We start from the raw sequence: 17,902 nt of genomic DNA on the forward strand, positions 1-17,902 counted from the left end.
CATTTTCGTTTATTTGCTTGTTATTTTTAATTCCTCTCCTTTTCTTTTCTTCTTTCTGACACTCTATTGCGTTTTATGCTTTTTCATGTTTATCTTTTTTCATTTTTTTCACTTTTAATTTCCCCCCAATTAATTTTTTTAAATTGTCTTTCTTTCTCTTTCTGTAATTTTTTTCTATAATTTCATGTTATTTTTCTTTTTTTTTCTATTTTATTTTTCAATGTTGCTTTTCTTAGTATTTTTCTCTTTTTTTCATTGTTTCCGTATTTCTTTTTTTTTTCTTTAGTTTAAAACGTTTTGCTGTCTGTCAGCATTTCTTTTTTGTTCGTTCCTTTTTTTATAACTTTTCTGCATTTTTTTTTTGTTCTTTCTTGTTTCTCGCTAGCTTCTAATACATGCATACATTCATGCGTGTCGGTGTGTGCAGTCACATAAGTAACCATGACTACCTGTACCATGGAGACGAGTCTCACGCCGTGTGGTCTACGCACGACATTGTGTTCTCTCCCCTCCCTTTACCCACCGGAAACTCCCTCCCGCCCATCAGACCATCCTATCCTCCTTCATTAAAATAGTTGCACCATTGCACAAGGCTGTCCCCATCCTTCCATCAGCTGTTTTCCCCACATTGTTGCATCGTGACACAGTCTCCTGCGTCCATCGCTTTTCTGGATGATGACTAAATGCAGTTTCAGGACCGTGAAGTCCAATGACTTATTTCTTAAGTCGATGAATTAGAGGTGACAAATTTTCTAGTGCAATTTCGGGGTCAACTATGATGGCAAATGTCTCGGGTATCATGTCAGTCAAAAAATGCATAAATGGTCGTTATGACAACGCTCACCCAAAAAATTCTTGATTTTTCGTTCGAATCAAGTTTGTATGTCCACGAGCACTTCTCAGGTGATACTATCCGTTTCCTTGATAACATAAAATGTTCCTTTAGTATTTACTTGATTTATTTATTTACTTTCATTTTATAAGCGCTCTGGCATTTTGCTGTTCGATGTTCTTAGTTGTTAATTTATTTTGGGACCGTAAGGACAAAGAATGTAAAGTACTGTTGTGTTATAAAAACATCGACGAAAGGTTCTTTAAAACAGCAATTGTCTAGAAAATGAGTTTATGTATTTACATATTGATATATCTAGATTTCTAACGATACCAAGATACTATATAACACCTTATATTTGTCCAGTATTGTGTCATTCACTTGTAAAGCCAATCAGACCTCGTTTGTGATCTGTGCCTAGTCATTGCAAACATTACTAAGTTTTCTTTAATTGTGTTTAGATTGAATTAAAATTATTTATTTTATTATTCGTTTATTTTTTTCTCTTGTCGCGCGCTCTACCACTCTTGGCATTACCGTGGCCCTATCATGGCATGGGATTGGCACCCTACCACTTCATACCTTCTTTTTTTCATTCGCTGCCTTTATCGATTAGAAAGTGGGTGGAGCTGCCTAAAACTTGAGACAAACCCCCCTCCTACTCGAAGACACGCCCACCGGCATCTAATCATCGCAGCTCTTCCTTATTAGAAACATGCTTTGCCTCCACCAAAAAAAAAAAAAAAAAAAAAAAAAAACCTCTCACTCACTCTCTCACACACACAAACTGTGAACTGAACATGTGATATCCTGAGAGTGGAGCCTGCCATGGAAGATCGCGCGTGCTGGAATTAAAACCCTCCACCTTCTTGGTTCTCAATCCAGAAATTCGAGAAGAGCAAGTGAAAAGAGACACCAGACAGTGAAATCTTGGATAACTACACCAAGACCCGCGACGACAGCCGTAGAGGTTGCAGCGACTGCTGCCAAGGTGTGGACATTGAAGACGCAGTTTACAACGCTCGCTCAACGGGATGCGATGGTCGCGGGTCGTCACTCAGCCCCAGGGGGGCCCTGTGCTTTTCCTCCCTATCCTCGGGATTCTTTCTTCGTGAACCTCTGGCTGCTAGTGGGCAGACCAGCAAACCTCCACTCATACATGTCAGGGAAAACTCAAACAGTTCGTGGAAAATTTTCTTCGCCATGAATTTTTTTTGTAATTCACTCATCTTCTTATTTTTAATGGTGTAATATCATCTTTGTTATGTGTACTGTTAGCTGTGCATCATAAATCGGTGATCGCTGCAGTCAGTCTGTGACGTATTGTTGGTTACACGGTGATGCCAAGACACAAATAACAAACAACCACCATTGGAGGAAAACAAAGAATTATCAGGACATATTATTGCACTGTGCAAACTCTGTCAAAAACTGCTGCACAGAAACTGTGTCTGAGAGACGGAGAAAAAAAAAAGAGAAACAGTACACCAAAGATGATGGATGCCTTTTCGGAATCTGTCGATTCCACGGGTAAGTTCTTTCCTCTCCTCCTACCTGAAGATTGATACAGGTGTACAAGTCAGTTAGTACTGATTTCCTATCGTTTTCAAAATCACAAACTCTTCGAGAATGTTCTCCTGGATAAAATGTCGATAATAGAAAATAACTAAAATATGTAAAGTAACTCTTTAAAAAAAAAACTTCCGTGATGATGATGATGATGATGATGATGATGATGATGATGATGACGATGACGAAGAAGAAGAATTGATGAGAACAACTATCAGGAAAGATTACACATTTCTTTTTGGAAAACGGTATTTTATATTTTGTTATTCAATAGCATCATGATTCTGAACATGTATCCATCCATACCTGTTCTTTTCTGTTTCTGTGTGGATAGGTGCTGCACATAAAGTAATTAAGATATTTTTATTCTTCTTTGTATAGCTGACATTTCTTTCTCATTACTTAACATTTTAAAATTTCTGCTCTTTATTTTGTTTCTTTGTTTGGTGTTATTTTCCTCTGGCACTCAGTGTGGAACATTTTCTACCCCTATAGCACTGACTGTGTAACACAGGTCGTAACCCCATACTTGTCACGCCTCTCTGTTTTTTAATTACAAGATCAATTACATTTTTGTAAGAACTACTTTCTGTCAGAGCATTTCTGTCTTTCTCGTTCTCCCACACAAAATAATTTGCCACAATAATTACTTTAGTAAATAGTGATTCTAACTTGAAGCACAACAATATATGTGTGTGTGTGTGTGAGATCATATAAGAGTTTTTTGTTTGACCTATGCAATTAGTGAACTGGATTCATATATTTAAAAGAAGCATTATTGCTTGAAACTGGTATTAATTCGTGACCTAAAATACTCATTTATACTTTTCACATCAGTCTGTGAATGCGAATGCTGTTAATATTTACATGTTGTTTACATGATAATACATATCGGTATTTCAATGGTCATAAAATATTTATATATGACATACACAGTGTGTCATTAATATGCCTTGAAATATCACCATCTTGCTAATGATTATAGTAATGTTACTTATTATGCAGTCTGTCGGCTACTGTGTTTGTACTGATAGTGTTTTGAGATGAGGTATTCTATCCACTGTATTCAAGGTATTCTATCCACTGTGTCCAAGGTATTCGTTAAATAATAGATTCGTTTCTTACTTGTATGAGCAGGAATATATATGTAAGGATTTTATCATCATCATCATCATCATCATCATTGTTATTAGTTCCCCGGTGGATAAGAAAGAAGGATATTGCAGGTACAAGGATTTCAAAAGCACGTGACCTAGACTACTCAGTACACGTGACACACTTTTCCTGAGCAAAATAGATGGCATTGTGAACTTTGACAATTTGAAAAAAAATTGGGATAAAAATTATTCTACACTGTGAGCAGAAAAAAACTATAAATTGAACTTGACAGACACTAGAGTGCCTAGCTGCTAGCTAAAAGGTTAATTTTGTTAGCGGCCAGCTAAGCTGTTCAGGTTTTATGACCAGTATAACTGGATGCTTGGCATGCGGATACCAGCGTGTTGTGCATCTGAATACATTATTGTGTGGAGGTTGACAATTTTAGACGAATCCTGTTAATGTAAGGTCTGCACTATAATGTTGTCCTCTCTCGCCCAGTTGTTAATGACCTCTGTCCCTGGCTGATTTCAATGTGTCTTCCCTCGATAATCTTTGAGCAGCTTTCATGTGTCAGAAAATGTCAGACACTAATTGAAGCACAAAAAGCAAAGCAAGCAGACCTACCAATCCTACGAGAAGGGTTGAGAGAGTTGTAGGTCTTCACGGCTGAGCTCCTGAACAATGAAGAGGACGAGACTGGAAGGACCGGGACTGCTTTGTACCAACACAAAGAATGGCTAAAGAAATGGACACAATCCTTATTCATACCCTTTACAAAGAAAGGAAACAGTATGCAATGTCAGAACTACAGAACAATATGTCTGATCAGTCATCCAAGCAAATCATGAGAAAGTATGAAGAACTGCCAGAAGAAGAGCAGACTTGATTTAGGCCAGACAGAAGTAAACCTAAACAAAATAGTCAACTGCGCATTCTGATAGGAAATCCTTAGGATTAGCAGGATCTCTTCATCTTCACCGACTTTAAAAAATGCATATGATAGAATCTGGCACGAGAGGCTGTTACTGTGTCTGTGACAAATATTTAAAGTCGAAGAGCACCTCATGTAAGCAATAGGAATGTTGTGCAATGAGTTTCTTTCACACAACAATGGGTGTCCGTCAAGGGCGCACCCTATCGCCAGCATTATTCGGCATTTTTTTTAAAAAAAAGATCATGCGGGAAAATCTTCGGGAACATTAAACATCCATTTCAATCGGCGAGAGGTCATATGTCAACTGTGTTTTGCAGACGACATCGATCTGATAGCAGGCATCAGCAAAGGAACTACATGACCTCATCAATAGATTGACAGATAGTTTGCACTCAAATGAAATAAAGACAATAACGGACAAGATCAAAGTCACGGTAAACGATTTAACAGATTATGGATTGAAGTGTAAAGGTTTAGAGATTTAAAACCACCTGTTTCTAAAGACGGCAGCTTCACGGCAGATACCAGTGTCAGGAAAGCAATGGCATCAATGTCAATGTCCTCGATGGACAAGATCTGATGAAGCAACACCATCAGGTTTACTATCAAGTACAGTCTATACAAGTCCCGAGTAATATGTAGCAAAACCATGGTTTACTATCAAATACAGTTTGTACAAGTTATTTCAATCCTGACTAATAGGTTCTTGCAGGACCTTCTGACCATTGCGCAGGACATGTTTAACAGTTGAACTGTCAACCATTGCGTCTGTCTTCTTGCCGCCCCGCCATCGATGGTCAATACTGGTGCACCAGGGTCACCGTTCTCAACTGGTATCAGTAAAGGAAAGAATAAATAAAACAACAAAAAAACGTGAATAAATAATTGCAGTATATTGAATATGTCAATGTCTATGTAATGTAAATACAGACATCTGGATCTGTGAACGAGATCACTAATCTTAATTTTTCTATCGAAATAGTAAACATGGTAATCTTACTGATAAGCATTTTCTTAGCTGTATATGTGTATATGTATATTTCTTGAAACTATAAATATCGAGAATAATTATATTTTTGGGTTAGACCCCTTTTTCAGAAAACATTTCTCTTTAAAGCAGATTATTTTGTGTTTATCCTGGATTACAATTTTCTTGGAAGAATTTATTGGAAAATTTTTACAGAAAATTATCTCACTAGTACAAGTTGTTACTGTGCTCAGAAAATGGGATTTTTAGAACTTTCTGTGGGGCCTTATGTGGCTTGAGTTTTTTTAACGAAGATTCATTTAGCTTTGTTTGAGCTGTCTGAGAGAGGTGACCAGTATATCCAAGAAAAAATAGTCAGTATTAATCGGAGTTGTTTATGCGCTTTGGTCGCCGTTACAACTACTGCAGATGCTGTTGCTATCCTTCATGTTTTAGCCCTTTCTTTCTTTTTTTTTCTTCTTATTTTTCACCAGCAACATTTACATATTCTGCTTTCTACAACATTTATTCCTCATCTAAACATAATTTTTAATGCATTTTACTGTGTTCAACTTAAACGGCTTTCTGGGAGGGTTTGGGGGTAAACGTTCCGATCTGGTTACTATTGGTTACCAACATATTCCAAAATAAACTCTGTGATCGCTGATCGGTGCTTTCTCGGACTACAAATATGTATCGGTAATATGATTAAAGATGTATGCTTTCTTGAACACTTTAAAACGAGACAACTCTGCGTTTATCTCAGTTCTGTTATGTTCCCTTGAAGTGCTTAGTAGAGCAATCAATGACCGTTAAAAATATGCAAAACCAGTTTATTGCTCATGCTTTCACCTTAAGGGTTTTCCCTTGCATGACTCTAAAGAAAGGTGTTCATAAACAGTTTCAAAATTTCCGCTCTGATCCTATAATCCGTGTCAAGAGTAAACTGTTGCGCAGACAAGAAAGATCTCTCCTAGCGGCTCACTCATAAGACCTGTCGTCTGTTTGTCGGTCTGCACACCTCTGCTGTCCTCGAGCTCAAAACCTTTTTTTTTTTCTTTAATGTGAAGCAAAGATAGCCGTTACCTGACAACGGTCACCTGGGAGCCAGGCATGCGGTATCCCGGCATGCATTCCAGCACAGGTGCGCGTCTCCCAGGTGTGGCGAGCCAAGCGTGACGGCGCTGGCGGTAAAAGTCGTTGCTTGTGATCTTTCTCTCCAAAGCTCGCAGCGTGAGAGAAGGTTCGGTGTGATCTCACTGACCGCCACTCCGGATGCAGACAGTCCAAGTAGGGGTGTCGACAGGGAAAGTGGTCACGTGGTACTTTTGTGTGGAGTTGGTTTTTTTTTTTTTTATTGAATTTTTTTGTGTTCGGTTGGTTGGGGGTGAGAGTGGGGCATCGGGATATCGTCTGACTCGTTGTAGGTCGAGTTGGCTGGGAGGAGGGAGGTAGTCAGGAAGTGTACTTGCTGGGTTATGTGCAGTAAAGATGTAGGTGTGTGGCCGTTACATGGCCCACACATTGTGCAGTATGGCGATCGGGTAGACGCCGCACACCCACATGCATATATTTACAATTTATTCTATACACAAATATACACAATAAGTACAGAAGGAAAGAAAACTTTCTTTCTCCTTCTCTATTTCTCTTACACACCATAAAGAGTATGAATACAGACACAGGCTTTCTCCTGCCTGTATGCCGTCTCAGTCGCTTCCTCTCATTTTTTTCTTTCTCTCTTTCTTTCTCTCTCTCTCACACACACACAGCGCCAGGCACGTACACACACTCTTGCGCACGCAGACACAAACATTAACGCAGCACGCGCGTGCACATACACACATACATACACATAAATATAAAAATATATCAGCAAAATATACTTTTATTTTATGCATTCATGTTTTTGTTTGCTTGTTTGTTTGTTTGTTTGTTTTTTTGTCAGTAGAAGACAACTACGACGTCAGAAGACAAAGGACAAAATAAATATCCGTGTTGTTTATTAGTGTAACAGTGCGCAGAAACTAGGCTTTCATGTAAACAAGAACATTACTCAAGTCATGAACCCTCTAACCTCTTGCTGCGCTGTCCCTAACATGATAAAACCTTTCCTTCTTCATATTAAAACACTTTGTCTGTATGTACAGTCTAATATTTGCTCATGTACGGGGTATAGGGCTTTGTTTTCTCTTGTTTGTTACCTGCCGTCTTCCTGTCTTTCTTTCAGGTTTTAAATATTCTTCATTGCTTGAGTTAAATTTGTAAAATTGTTTCTTCTTTTTTTCATTTTAATGAAACCTTTTCCTTTTTTCTACTTGTTGCCTAACTTATTTAGTTTTATCATTTTATTCTTATTTTTTATTTCGTTTCTTTGTGTTTTCTTTCCTTTTTGTAGTTTGTTTGTTCGTTTTATTTGTTGTTCATCTGTTTTTTTTTTCGACATTTTTTCTTCTTTTTTTGTGGTGTTTTTATTTTTGGTGCTCATAGTCAAGTGTGAATAGATGTGCGTGTTATGTGTTGTAAAGCAATGTATGTATGTATGTGTGTTTCACAGAAAGAGAGAGAAGAAGACAATGTGTGAGTGACTTTGTGTAAGACAAATGTATTGTCCATCTTTATTAAATAACTCGCAAAATGCTGCTACATGGCCAAACAGAAAAAAATGTTTCTTTGTTAAGAGCTCAAATAAAACCATTTAAGTACACCATCACAACTAAAACTGTAACAAAACATTAGTTAATGATGATGACATGATGATGATGATGATGATGCCCATACTCATGAAACTTGTTCCAGACTGGCTTGACCAATGCTTGGAGTCCAGCCGGCCAGCAATGGCTGACGTCACAGAGCAGGACCGGTCAACCATTCCGTGCAGTGGAAGTGGTGATGAAACAGACGATAAAGGTAGAGAACAGTTTTGATTGTAGAATTACACAATCGGTGTATTAAAACTTTCTGTGAGTTAAAATAGTGCTGAAGGCTTTTGAAAGTCACAAAAAGATGAACAACGCTACGTTCGGAATAAAATGATTTTTATACTTTTTCTTGGAATGTATAAAGAGTTGCATTTTTGTAATGCAAAGAAATTCCTCACATAACACATTGAATAAATGTCAGGGGAGGGAGAAGGACATTTTATGTGAAGATGTGCAGAAACAAATATTCGAAGCACTTTAAACCAAGTATCTTACCTTTTCCTATAGCGGACTTAAAGAAATATGATTCATGACCTTTGGCTATTTTTCACTAATAAGAAGAATTTTCTTTCTTATTATTTATACTATATTTTAATGTGTTTTTATCCTTCTTTTTTTTCTTGCACCAGTTGAGAATCTACATCGGAATCGCGGTGGATCAAAGCCTCATTCAACGCCACTAACGCTGAAATGGTAACAAGAGCTTTTTAAATAATTTGTTTGTCTACATCATTTCCTGATCTCAGGTGTTTCATCTCAAGTATTTACCTTAATCGGCTTGCTCGTACTTGGTTTGATCTCAGGCTTGAGGAGAATTACGAGATTGCCGAGGGCGTGTGCATCCCCCGCAGTACTCTGTATTATCACTACCTGGACTTTTGTCAAGCTAACGACACTCAGCCAGTGAATGCTGCCAGCTTCGGCAAGGTGAGACAGCTCTAAATTACTTTTTCCTAAACTAATTCGAGAACAGAACTATATTTTTTTAGGTTGTCCTGACAAAATATTTTTAATAGCAATATGAAAGTTTATTTTTACTGAAAACAATTTTACTTAAAAGAATCGTGAATTTAAAGCATTATTTGTTTCAAGAGGTGTTTTATATTTATATTACGTCACGAAATGTTTATTACTTTTTTGTTGACGATAAAAATGTAAGTGCTTGTAGAAATTTTGTTATCGACCTTAAACTGTAGTTACATCTTATCAAGTGGCTTGAACATTTACAGATAATCCGTCAGCAGTTTCCTCAGATTACCACCAGGAGACTGGGCACTCGGGGGCAATCCAAGTGAGTTTCCACATTATTTTCAGGTCCTTTTTTTGTAATTTACCTTCCTGTATATCAAACGTGTTGTCTGTCGGAAAAACTAAATAAATAAAAAGGATATAATTTATATGCATATATAGATATACAAATACATTTTAAACTTTCCATACATAAACGCCACACATAAAATTATATTCTCACATCCAAGTGCATTTCATACACACCCATACAAATTGAAACGTACTACATAAACTACACACATACATATATTGCACACGCCCACGAGCATTTCATACAAGCATATTCAAATGTAAACATGCTGAACACTCCCTCTCTTTCTTTCTCTCTCTCTCTCTCATACACACAGAGCAATGCAGTAAAACGTATATGAAACATTGATATCACTGCCACATCATGAAGCAGCATGCTACCCTATCTTGAAAAAGTCATGTAGATGCCCTTTGATATTTTTTTTTTCAATTATGTCTCCATGAAATCTGACTGAACACTCCTTCCTGTAGATATCATTACTATGGTATTGGAGTTCGGGAAACATCTTCGTACTACGACATCATTTATTCTGCGAAAGGTGTACAAAGGTTAGTAAAAGGGAAATGCGTGAAATAAATGTCGAAAATTATGAACCATAAGGCGAGCTACAAAATGTTTATATGGTTACACATCGTCTCTGAACACACCGAACAGCCTGTGGAATGTAAGTTTGTTCTGTTTCTATATTTGACTTAAAAGTGTAGATCATTAGCAAACCATAAAGCTTTAAAAAGATGAATTAGTTGAAGAAAAAAATTTAAGGCGATGAAGATCAAGGGAAACAACCTAATGTACACACTCGAACCTATGGGTTACCTCCCTTCTTGTATGGTACCCAGTGTGTGAAATAATAATAAAAAGACATTTTCTTTTCAGTGTCGGTGATGGAAAGAAGGAAAATACTAAAGGTGGGTAAATAATTTATTGGTACAAATTAATCTAAAATTTATCTAAGACAGCGAGCAATGACTTTTAAAAACAAGTAATCTGCTTTTTAAAAAATAATTTATTATTAAATTATTTTAATTTATTAATAGCATCTAAATATTTAAATGTTCATTGAAGTACTGACATACACTTACAGATGGTAGCCTACTCTCCGAGGTCCAAACTGGGAACGCTGCTGCCAGAGTTTCCAAATATTAAAGATGTCAAAATACCAGCAGGTGTGGAAGAGGGCAAGGTATGCAAATTTTTTTGTTTCTGTATGTCGACGTGCGTGCGCGCGTCCGCGTGTGTGTACAATGGTTAGTGCAAACATATTTCAATGCAAGCTAAGATAGTTTATTCAAAAATATCAATTTCTAGTAAGTATAGCACACAATTGGAATTTACGCATTCTTTGATTCAAAGTAGTACCAGGCAACGTGTGGGAAACTTTGCATACGGAGAGCGGGAGGTGAATGCGGCTGGGTCTGCTTTTAAATCCGCTAATGAAACTTGGATATATGTTAGGAAAGAGCGACGACGACGACGACAACGATGATGATCATGATGAGGAGGAAGACAAAGAGAAAGAGTGTAGGAAGAAAAAAAATGTGTCTGTTGGTAACTTTCTATGCATGAGTACCTTTAATTCAACAGGTGTTAACATTCTTGATGATGTACCGAACTCATTGTCAGAGGATCCTAGACACAGTGATACGAGCCAACTTCGACGAGGTTAGTTGAACACCTGTGCTCAAACTGTCTGACTTTTAAAAGATTTTATTTTGTATTTCTTTGATTAATTACTACTAAAGTTTCACCAAAGGGATACAAAATGCAATAACACAATCTTTACCTCTCTTACTCTACCTGCCTCTGTCTCTTTCTCTCTCTTTCAAAATCACTCCAAGACATTGGAATCTGAACACCCATCACACCTGTCAAATATCTGAATTTGTACAATCGACATGGTCGACCAAAAAATACTTTATTTAGCTTGTTGCGGTATTCTTTAGGCTCTACTGTCTCTCAATATTCACCCACAATTCTGGAAATGTTCCTGTCTGCAGGTGCAGAACTTCCTACTTCACTTCTGGCAGGGCATGCCTCCACACATCGTCCCTATTCTCGACTCGCCAACCATCGTCATGCTCGTTGGTGTCTGCGACTCCATCCTGTACAGGGCCATCGCCGCCGTCCTCATGCCCACCGTGCTACAGGCCTTACCTGACAGGTGAGGAAATGAGGAACCTTTACCGAAGATGCTTGAATGATAAAGTGGTAAAAAGACTTGTATTTCCGAGATCTGAACCCACGACCTTTCAATCCCAGTGCCCTGGACGACTGATTGCGATGACGCTTACTCCGGGAATCTCGATCTGGATTGATTCCCTTTATGGTCATATAGTTCTATTAGTCTTCTGAAATTTCGATTAGCTTAGTTAAAGTTTCATTGATTTTTATGTGATTTTTATGCCTGAAGTTACTTTCTCTGTGCGTTCTTCAGCCTAACGCAGGTCATCAGACGCTTCGCCAAACAGCTGGACGAGTGGCTGAAGACGGCCCTGAGTTCGCTTCCACAAGGGTTGCAGAACATCAAGTTTGACTGTAAGTGGCAAATTTTTAATATCCCGTAATCAGAGAGAAGAAACAATAAAACGAACAAAACGATGACTGACGGGCGGACGGATGAACGAATGAACGTAGTGAGTGAGAGTAGACTTTCATGATCCTCCTTGTCTATGCCCAGTGGCCAGGAGGTTTGCTCAGGTGCTGCGGCGTCAGACATCGTTGAACCACCTGTGTCAGGCTGCACGCAGCGTGCTGCAGAGTTCAGAGGTCACTGCGCAGCTCCTGGACGACTGGTTGACCGTGGACCTCAACAGCATTGTCAAGCAGACGCTGTACACCATGGACCAGTACAGCGACCGCGACCACTCACTCATCGTCAGCTGTAAATTATACTATTTTTTACCCGTGATTAGATGACCTCTTGTCTTTCTTTCTCTTTCTCTCTCTCACACACATATCATCATCCTCATCTTCATCATCACCTTTTAGACTCGTTGCATCCACGATACCAGCTTTTTCAGTTATGACCTGTGACCCCTGTAGCTGTAACTATGAGATATCAAAAGCAGCAAAGGAGTTGTTGTATGTGACATCTCCCCCACCCGATTCTACTAATTAAGCCCTCTTTTTTTTAATCAGTGTGTAGTGAATTTGAGCGGCTACTCGAAGAGCAAGCACCGATAGAATCGTACATAGAGTGGCTGGACATCATGGTGGACAGGTGTGTGGTCAAGGTAGGTTCAGATTTATGTTACCTTTACCCTTCCCCACCTTGTCCCCTACTTTTTTTCCTCCTGCTATGTTCGTTTTAGAAACTTTTATTTTCATGTGTTGCCGTGTAAAATTACAGCGAGGCTCCTTGATTTTTTTAAATCTTATCTCACAAACAAAATTGAAAGAACGAAGTAAAAAGAGAATAAAAAGGAATAGAGGGATGAGGAAAGAAAAAACATAAAAGAAAGGTCTACACGCAGTCGCAGAATGGTAGGATTATCTGTATCAAATTGATCGTGTGATTTATTGTTTCTGTGCTTTGTTTGTTTGATTTATTGATTAATTAATTAATTTATTTACTTTTTGGTTCCTTTTTTCTCACATCACTCTCAGCCCAGCTCCAGCAGGCCCAGATCGCTTCGTCGTATCGCGCGGCAGTTTCTGTTGATGTGGTCGTGCTTCGGCACACGTGTCATCCGCGACATGACACTCCACAGCGCCCCCAGCTTCGGTGAGTTCTTCATCTTAGTCGCTTGAATCCCTAAACATATCGCCAGCTTGGTCACTTGAATCCCTAACGCATAGTGCCATCCTTGCACCTTACTTTATTGAACACTACTCCATCATCTCCCTTTGTATTCTCTAAAGCTACGAGCATTCTTCAACGACGCCCATGCACTCGGCGCACCACCTTAGTAAAAAACCTAAATATTGCAACAAGACACGCGGACCACTGCTTTATAAAGTATAACATTTATGTAGGTCGTTTGGGTTTGTTACCTGTTATATTGCCCTCTTTCCTCACAGGTTCATTTCACCTGTTGCACTTGATGTTTGATGACTACGTCTTGTACCGCATCGAGGCTCTCCACAGCCAGGAAAGGGCACTAGAGTTCATGAGGATTGTGAGAGGAGAAGATTTACCTGGTCGGTCTTCGTTTGATGTTTGTACAGAAGATTATTTGTCCACATGGACATGGACAACATACGAGGGACAGAAGAACAAACGTATGAACGACGGAAGTAAAAACAACAGTACTGATGACGAATAAGAGACAAAAAAAAACAAAAACAAAAAAAAACAAACAAAAAAAAAAACAAAAAAAAAAAACACAAGAGTAACCGAGTAGCAAACAATGATCTAATATTTTTATGACAATTTATTTCACAAAGCATGCGTCCAGATTTATCTTTGCGTTTTGTATTTCAAGTATTCTAGTAAAACATCTTCATCAGCATGTTTCTTACAAAACGCAGGTGACCCGTCTGATGACCTCATCCTGCCTGACCCCTCGGCGCTGAAAGAAAACCTACAGCCAATGACGTCACTGAGTGGTCCACCGGGACTAGTCTGCCAGGACAGAATATCGGTCATCACGTCCAACCGCAGCATTCTGCCGGACCTACAGGGTGAGGCATCAAGAAATTATCCACTGGTTGCTAGAACCAACAGGTTTTAAGAAAGGCTTTTGAGAAACAATGAAACAAACAAACAAAAAAATTGCGATCTGTTTAGAAAATTTGTTACAGTTCTTGGTGATTATCAGCAGAAAGAAGTTGCTATTTATCAAACTAAATTAGTTTCCACGATAAACTTTGAGCCATTGTGCAGTATTTAAATGTCGATACTTTTGTTACATGTCTGTATAATAAAATAATAATGTTATACAAGTATTAAATGAAAAAATGTAGTATCGAAATAAATTATTTATTAATCGTTGTTTTTCTTAGTTTTATTTTTCCCTTTATCTCTTCTCACGTGCTGTGCAGATTACGACAGTCCGCAAGATGGCTACACCACGGACGAGTCCAGCTCTCTAGACCAGATGCCGTCACCAAGAGGTCTCGGTGACAGTCTGCGCCGATCCTCAACTTTGACCCCGCCAGCGGCTCAGCACCCGTGAGTACTCTGTTATACAGTTGATGCTGGTTCCATTCATGCACTCATGTTTGGAGAATTCTTTTGCCAGATATCATCGTCTTAGTCGTTGTCACCATCATCATCATACATCCTTCCAATGTCTCTCTCTTTACTGACTTATCTCGATTAATCAATTTTTAAATACAATTCTGCAAGTAATACAACACTTCCGGAACATCTCAGTTGAGAGCGCTTTAATCATACTTTATAAATCAGTCTTACTGGCACGCAGGCTGGTCTCTTTATTTCGCATTTCTCTGTTTTTTTTCCCCCTTCCATCTGTGTGTCTTTGTTTCCAATTCTGTATCATCACGACAGGAAAACGTTTCTATAGTACACAAATTATCACCACAACTTCTTTAAAAATGTGAGTGGTTTGACCTTTGACAGAAACAACATGGCGGTGTACGCTGCTGGACCATCCAGCCACTACTCGTCACAGTTCAAGAACATGGCGTCCGGCATGAACAGCGGCTCACATGCTCACCCCTTCTCCAACATAGAGGGCGCCATCAACGGCCCTGTACACGTGAGTGTAAATCCTCTCACCTTCCTCTCTCTACCTTCCTTCATATTGAGCCAGCAGAAATATTTAGCGGATAAACGCACATCCAGACTATTCTTTTGTTTTTTCTTGGGAATGGTGGATGGCAAGACCATTTTTTGAGCGCATCGGATATTTTTCAGAAAAAATTGTGCAAAACTTAATGTTTTACATCGTGCCTTGAACATTGTAAACGAAGGAAGGAAGAAAAGAATAAATAATTGCCGCTATTTATTTGATTACAATTTAAGTCTAGTCGTTTTACATTGACTTTTTTTTTCTAAAATTTCCCGAAAAAGCAGACACTTGGCGCATCCATGGAAGACCAGGGTGGCGCTCACCTTATGATGCACAACAACGGAAGGGTGACCGGCACTGAGTGGCACACGTCGCAGCCTACGCAAAGGCCGCACAGCATGCTGGGAGATTCGTCTGCAATGCTTCGAGGGCAAGTAGTTTTAAAACATTTTTTTCTAACGAGAGGGAGTAGTTAGAATGAACTTAAAGAATGTCCTGAAAATGCTAATGGTTTTTGATGTTCTCAATATTTCTTGGAAAGTAAAATTTTACCGTGGTTAAAGATTGCCATAAAAATTTTGTTTGTTGTTGTGTGTGCGTGCATGCGCACGCGCGTGCGCTGTATCTCAATAATTTGTTTACTTCTCTTTCTTGTTTGTTTTGTTGCCACAGGAACGAAGCTCTGACATATAGCAACTACACGCCAACGATACGGCATTCAGGATATGACGTCAGCAACTACCAGTATGACGTGAACACTTCGAGTCATAAATTAACTTCTATGACAGAGCAAGCCTACGTCTACCAAGGCTACAACGAGATGAGTGACGTGTTCATGACGTCACCGGCTCTCGGTCCAGATCAGAACAAACGGCGATTCGAAGGCGACCAATCAGCGCGCTCGGGCAAGCGACACCCACGTGACATGTTCTACTATGAGCCCACATTCACAAACATTTAAATGACTCAAAGTTGATTTTTCTACGTGTCTGTGGATCGATCGGTAAATCAGTTTGGAACCGAACCAGATCGAACAATGTCCACCATCAAACTGTCTTTGCTCCCGTTTCTTTTCATTCCCACTGCCATCCACAAAGTACAGACAATACCCTGGGGTTGTTGTTATTTAAAAATGTCTCAGTGTTTATCTTTCTGTATTTAGGGGCATATGTTTTGCTATGGTTTGGTGTTGTCTTGAAGTAAAACAAATATTCCCTCTTTCATTTCAATGTGATTATTATACACTATAAAAATAATCTAATCATCACTTGAACAACTTATTGTTACTACTCAAAGCAATATCTTTTTTAAAGAGGGTGGAAGCTTACAATGGTATTAATGTTTAATGGGTTTTCTGTTTAAGAGTGATTGCTTACGAGACTATGTTCACTTGGAGATATTTTTGAGGTTATCTTTCAAGTGTGTGAATTACGGAAAGTGAGTGTTTTGCGTGTAATGCTCATTTTTAAAGACGAAATGTCAGAGCATTCAAAGGTCTCCAAATCCCACTGTGTTTGCAAATGTATTTGGCAATGTTTTAGAAACTGTTAACACTTTCAGAATGTGTTGACCAAAGTTCTGTCTCGGTTAGTAGACAGCCGAGCGGTTAGAGCATTAGCATGTAAACCAAAGGGCTCCCCCGTCGGATACCCCCAAAAGAGAGAGAGTGTGATAGCAGGGACAGAAAATGGTCACCCTCACAAAAATAGATGGCTCCGAGAAAAGCACCTCGACAAAAAAGTTAAGGACGAGCATGCATTACCTTTCTACAAATGTCCCGAAATTTTGACCCAAAGTATTGGGTTCCTGGCGACATTTCAGATGCTACGAAGAGACTTAGAGGTAAAAAGAGGAAGATCAAGATGTCCTGAACATTATTCCTCGTGATAAAGTTAACCTCACTGTGAAAAAGACAATTTTGAATATGTTTGTCTCGTACATGAGCTTAGTTCCGTTTACGTGAACACTTATCGTTAACATTATATATACACCCGACATTATGTATCTATATCCCTACATCAAGTGCAGAGACATGCATTCTTGTAGTGTCCAGACTGGCCCTCTCAGGTGACGATCATTCAGATAATCATTATCTGATATCTTCAGTCTTACACTTTTAATGCGCATTTTGTCTCTTGTTGACATGGACTAAAACTTTTAGTGTGTTATGTGTACAAATATGGTGAAAACTTGAATAAAAATTATGATTTTAAAAACTTGACTTTTGATTGAGTTATTTCAGCGAGAATTTCCAGACAGTAGAGCTTATGTGTTAGGAAACAGAGAGCTGAAAAACTCACAGAAAGTGAAAAATGACAGTTGTAAGGAGAGTAAGCTGGAGTGAATCTTGTGGGATGAGACTTTCGAATGTATGATTTGCAATTAAGCATAGGATTATTTTTTCTGTATTTTTATTTTACATATTTTTGCCACAAAGATTAATTTTAAATCGTAAAAAATAAGTGCATGGAAGATTAATAATCGCCAAAATAATTTACAAAATAATTTCTTTATCAAAACATATCCTTGAAAAACTCTCCTTCCTCTGGTTTAAAAAGGATTCTTAGAGCTTCGACTGTTGTAGTCTGGTGTTTGTTTTTTAACATACAGAGTTATATATTTCAACATGAAGTTTTGTCACATTGAAATACTGTGAGATTTGCTTTTTTCCCTGTTATATTTTGAGAAGGAGATCGGCTACATTTTTTCATAAATAAATTTTCATCATTTTGATAAGAAATACATCAAACAAACGTTATCAACTGCTCGTCTTAACAGTT

General features: G+C 38.5%; 1 protein-coding gene across 1 annotated transcript; it reads left to right on the forward strand.

Moving 5' to 3' along the window:
- The first annotated feature begins 1,608 nt into the window (after positions 1–1,608).
- Positions 1,609–16,083, forward strand: LOC112567565 (transcription factor RFX4-like). The gene is made up of 20 exons (XM_025244261.1): positions 1,609–2,362; positions 8,203–8,313; positions 8,735–8,798; positions 8,909–9,032; positions 9,335–9,396; positions 9,897–9,974; positions 10,303–10,332; positions 10,507–10,609; positions 11,011–11,088; positions 11,424–11,587; positions 11,861–11,961; positions 12,104–12,307; positions 12,565–12,659; positions 13,033–13,150; positions 13,447–13,566; positions 13,897–14,049; positions 14,410–14,539; positions 14,951–15,089; positions 15,404–15,552; positions 15,795–16,083. Exons 1-20 carry the CDS (start codon positions 2,326–2,328, stop codon positions 16,081–16,083), a joined length of 2,349 nt encoding a protein of 782 aa, XP_025100046.1. The 5' UTR covers positions 1,609–2,325.
- The last annotated feature ends 1,819 nt before the right edge of the window (positions 16,084–17,902 follow it).

Source organism: Pomacea canaliculata, linkage group LG7 (genome assembly GCF_003073045.1).
Source record: "Pomacea canaliculata isolate SZHN2017 linkage group LG7, ASM307304v1, whole genome shotgun sequence".
NCBI classification, from domain to species: domain Eukaryota; kingdom Metazoa; phylum Mollusca; class Gastropoda; order Architaenioglossa; family Ampullariidae; genus Pomacea; species Pomacea canaliculata.

Coding starts and splice junctions, on each gene's coding strand:
- LOC112567565 (XM_025244261.1), top strand. CDS start 2,326: ATGATGGATGCCTTTTCGGAATCTGTCGATTCCACGG. Junction 8,799..8,908: donor ACGCCACTAACGCTGAAATG/GTAACAAGAGCT, acceptor GTTTGATCTCAG/GCTTGAGGAGAATTACGAGA. Junction 9,033..9,334: donor ATGCTGCCAGCTTCGGCAAG/GTGAGACAGCTC, acceptor GAACATTTACAG/ATAATCCGTCAGCAGTTTCC.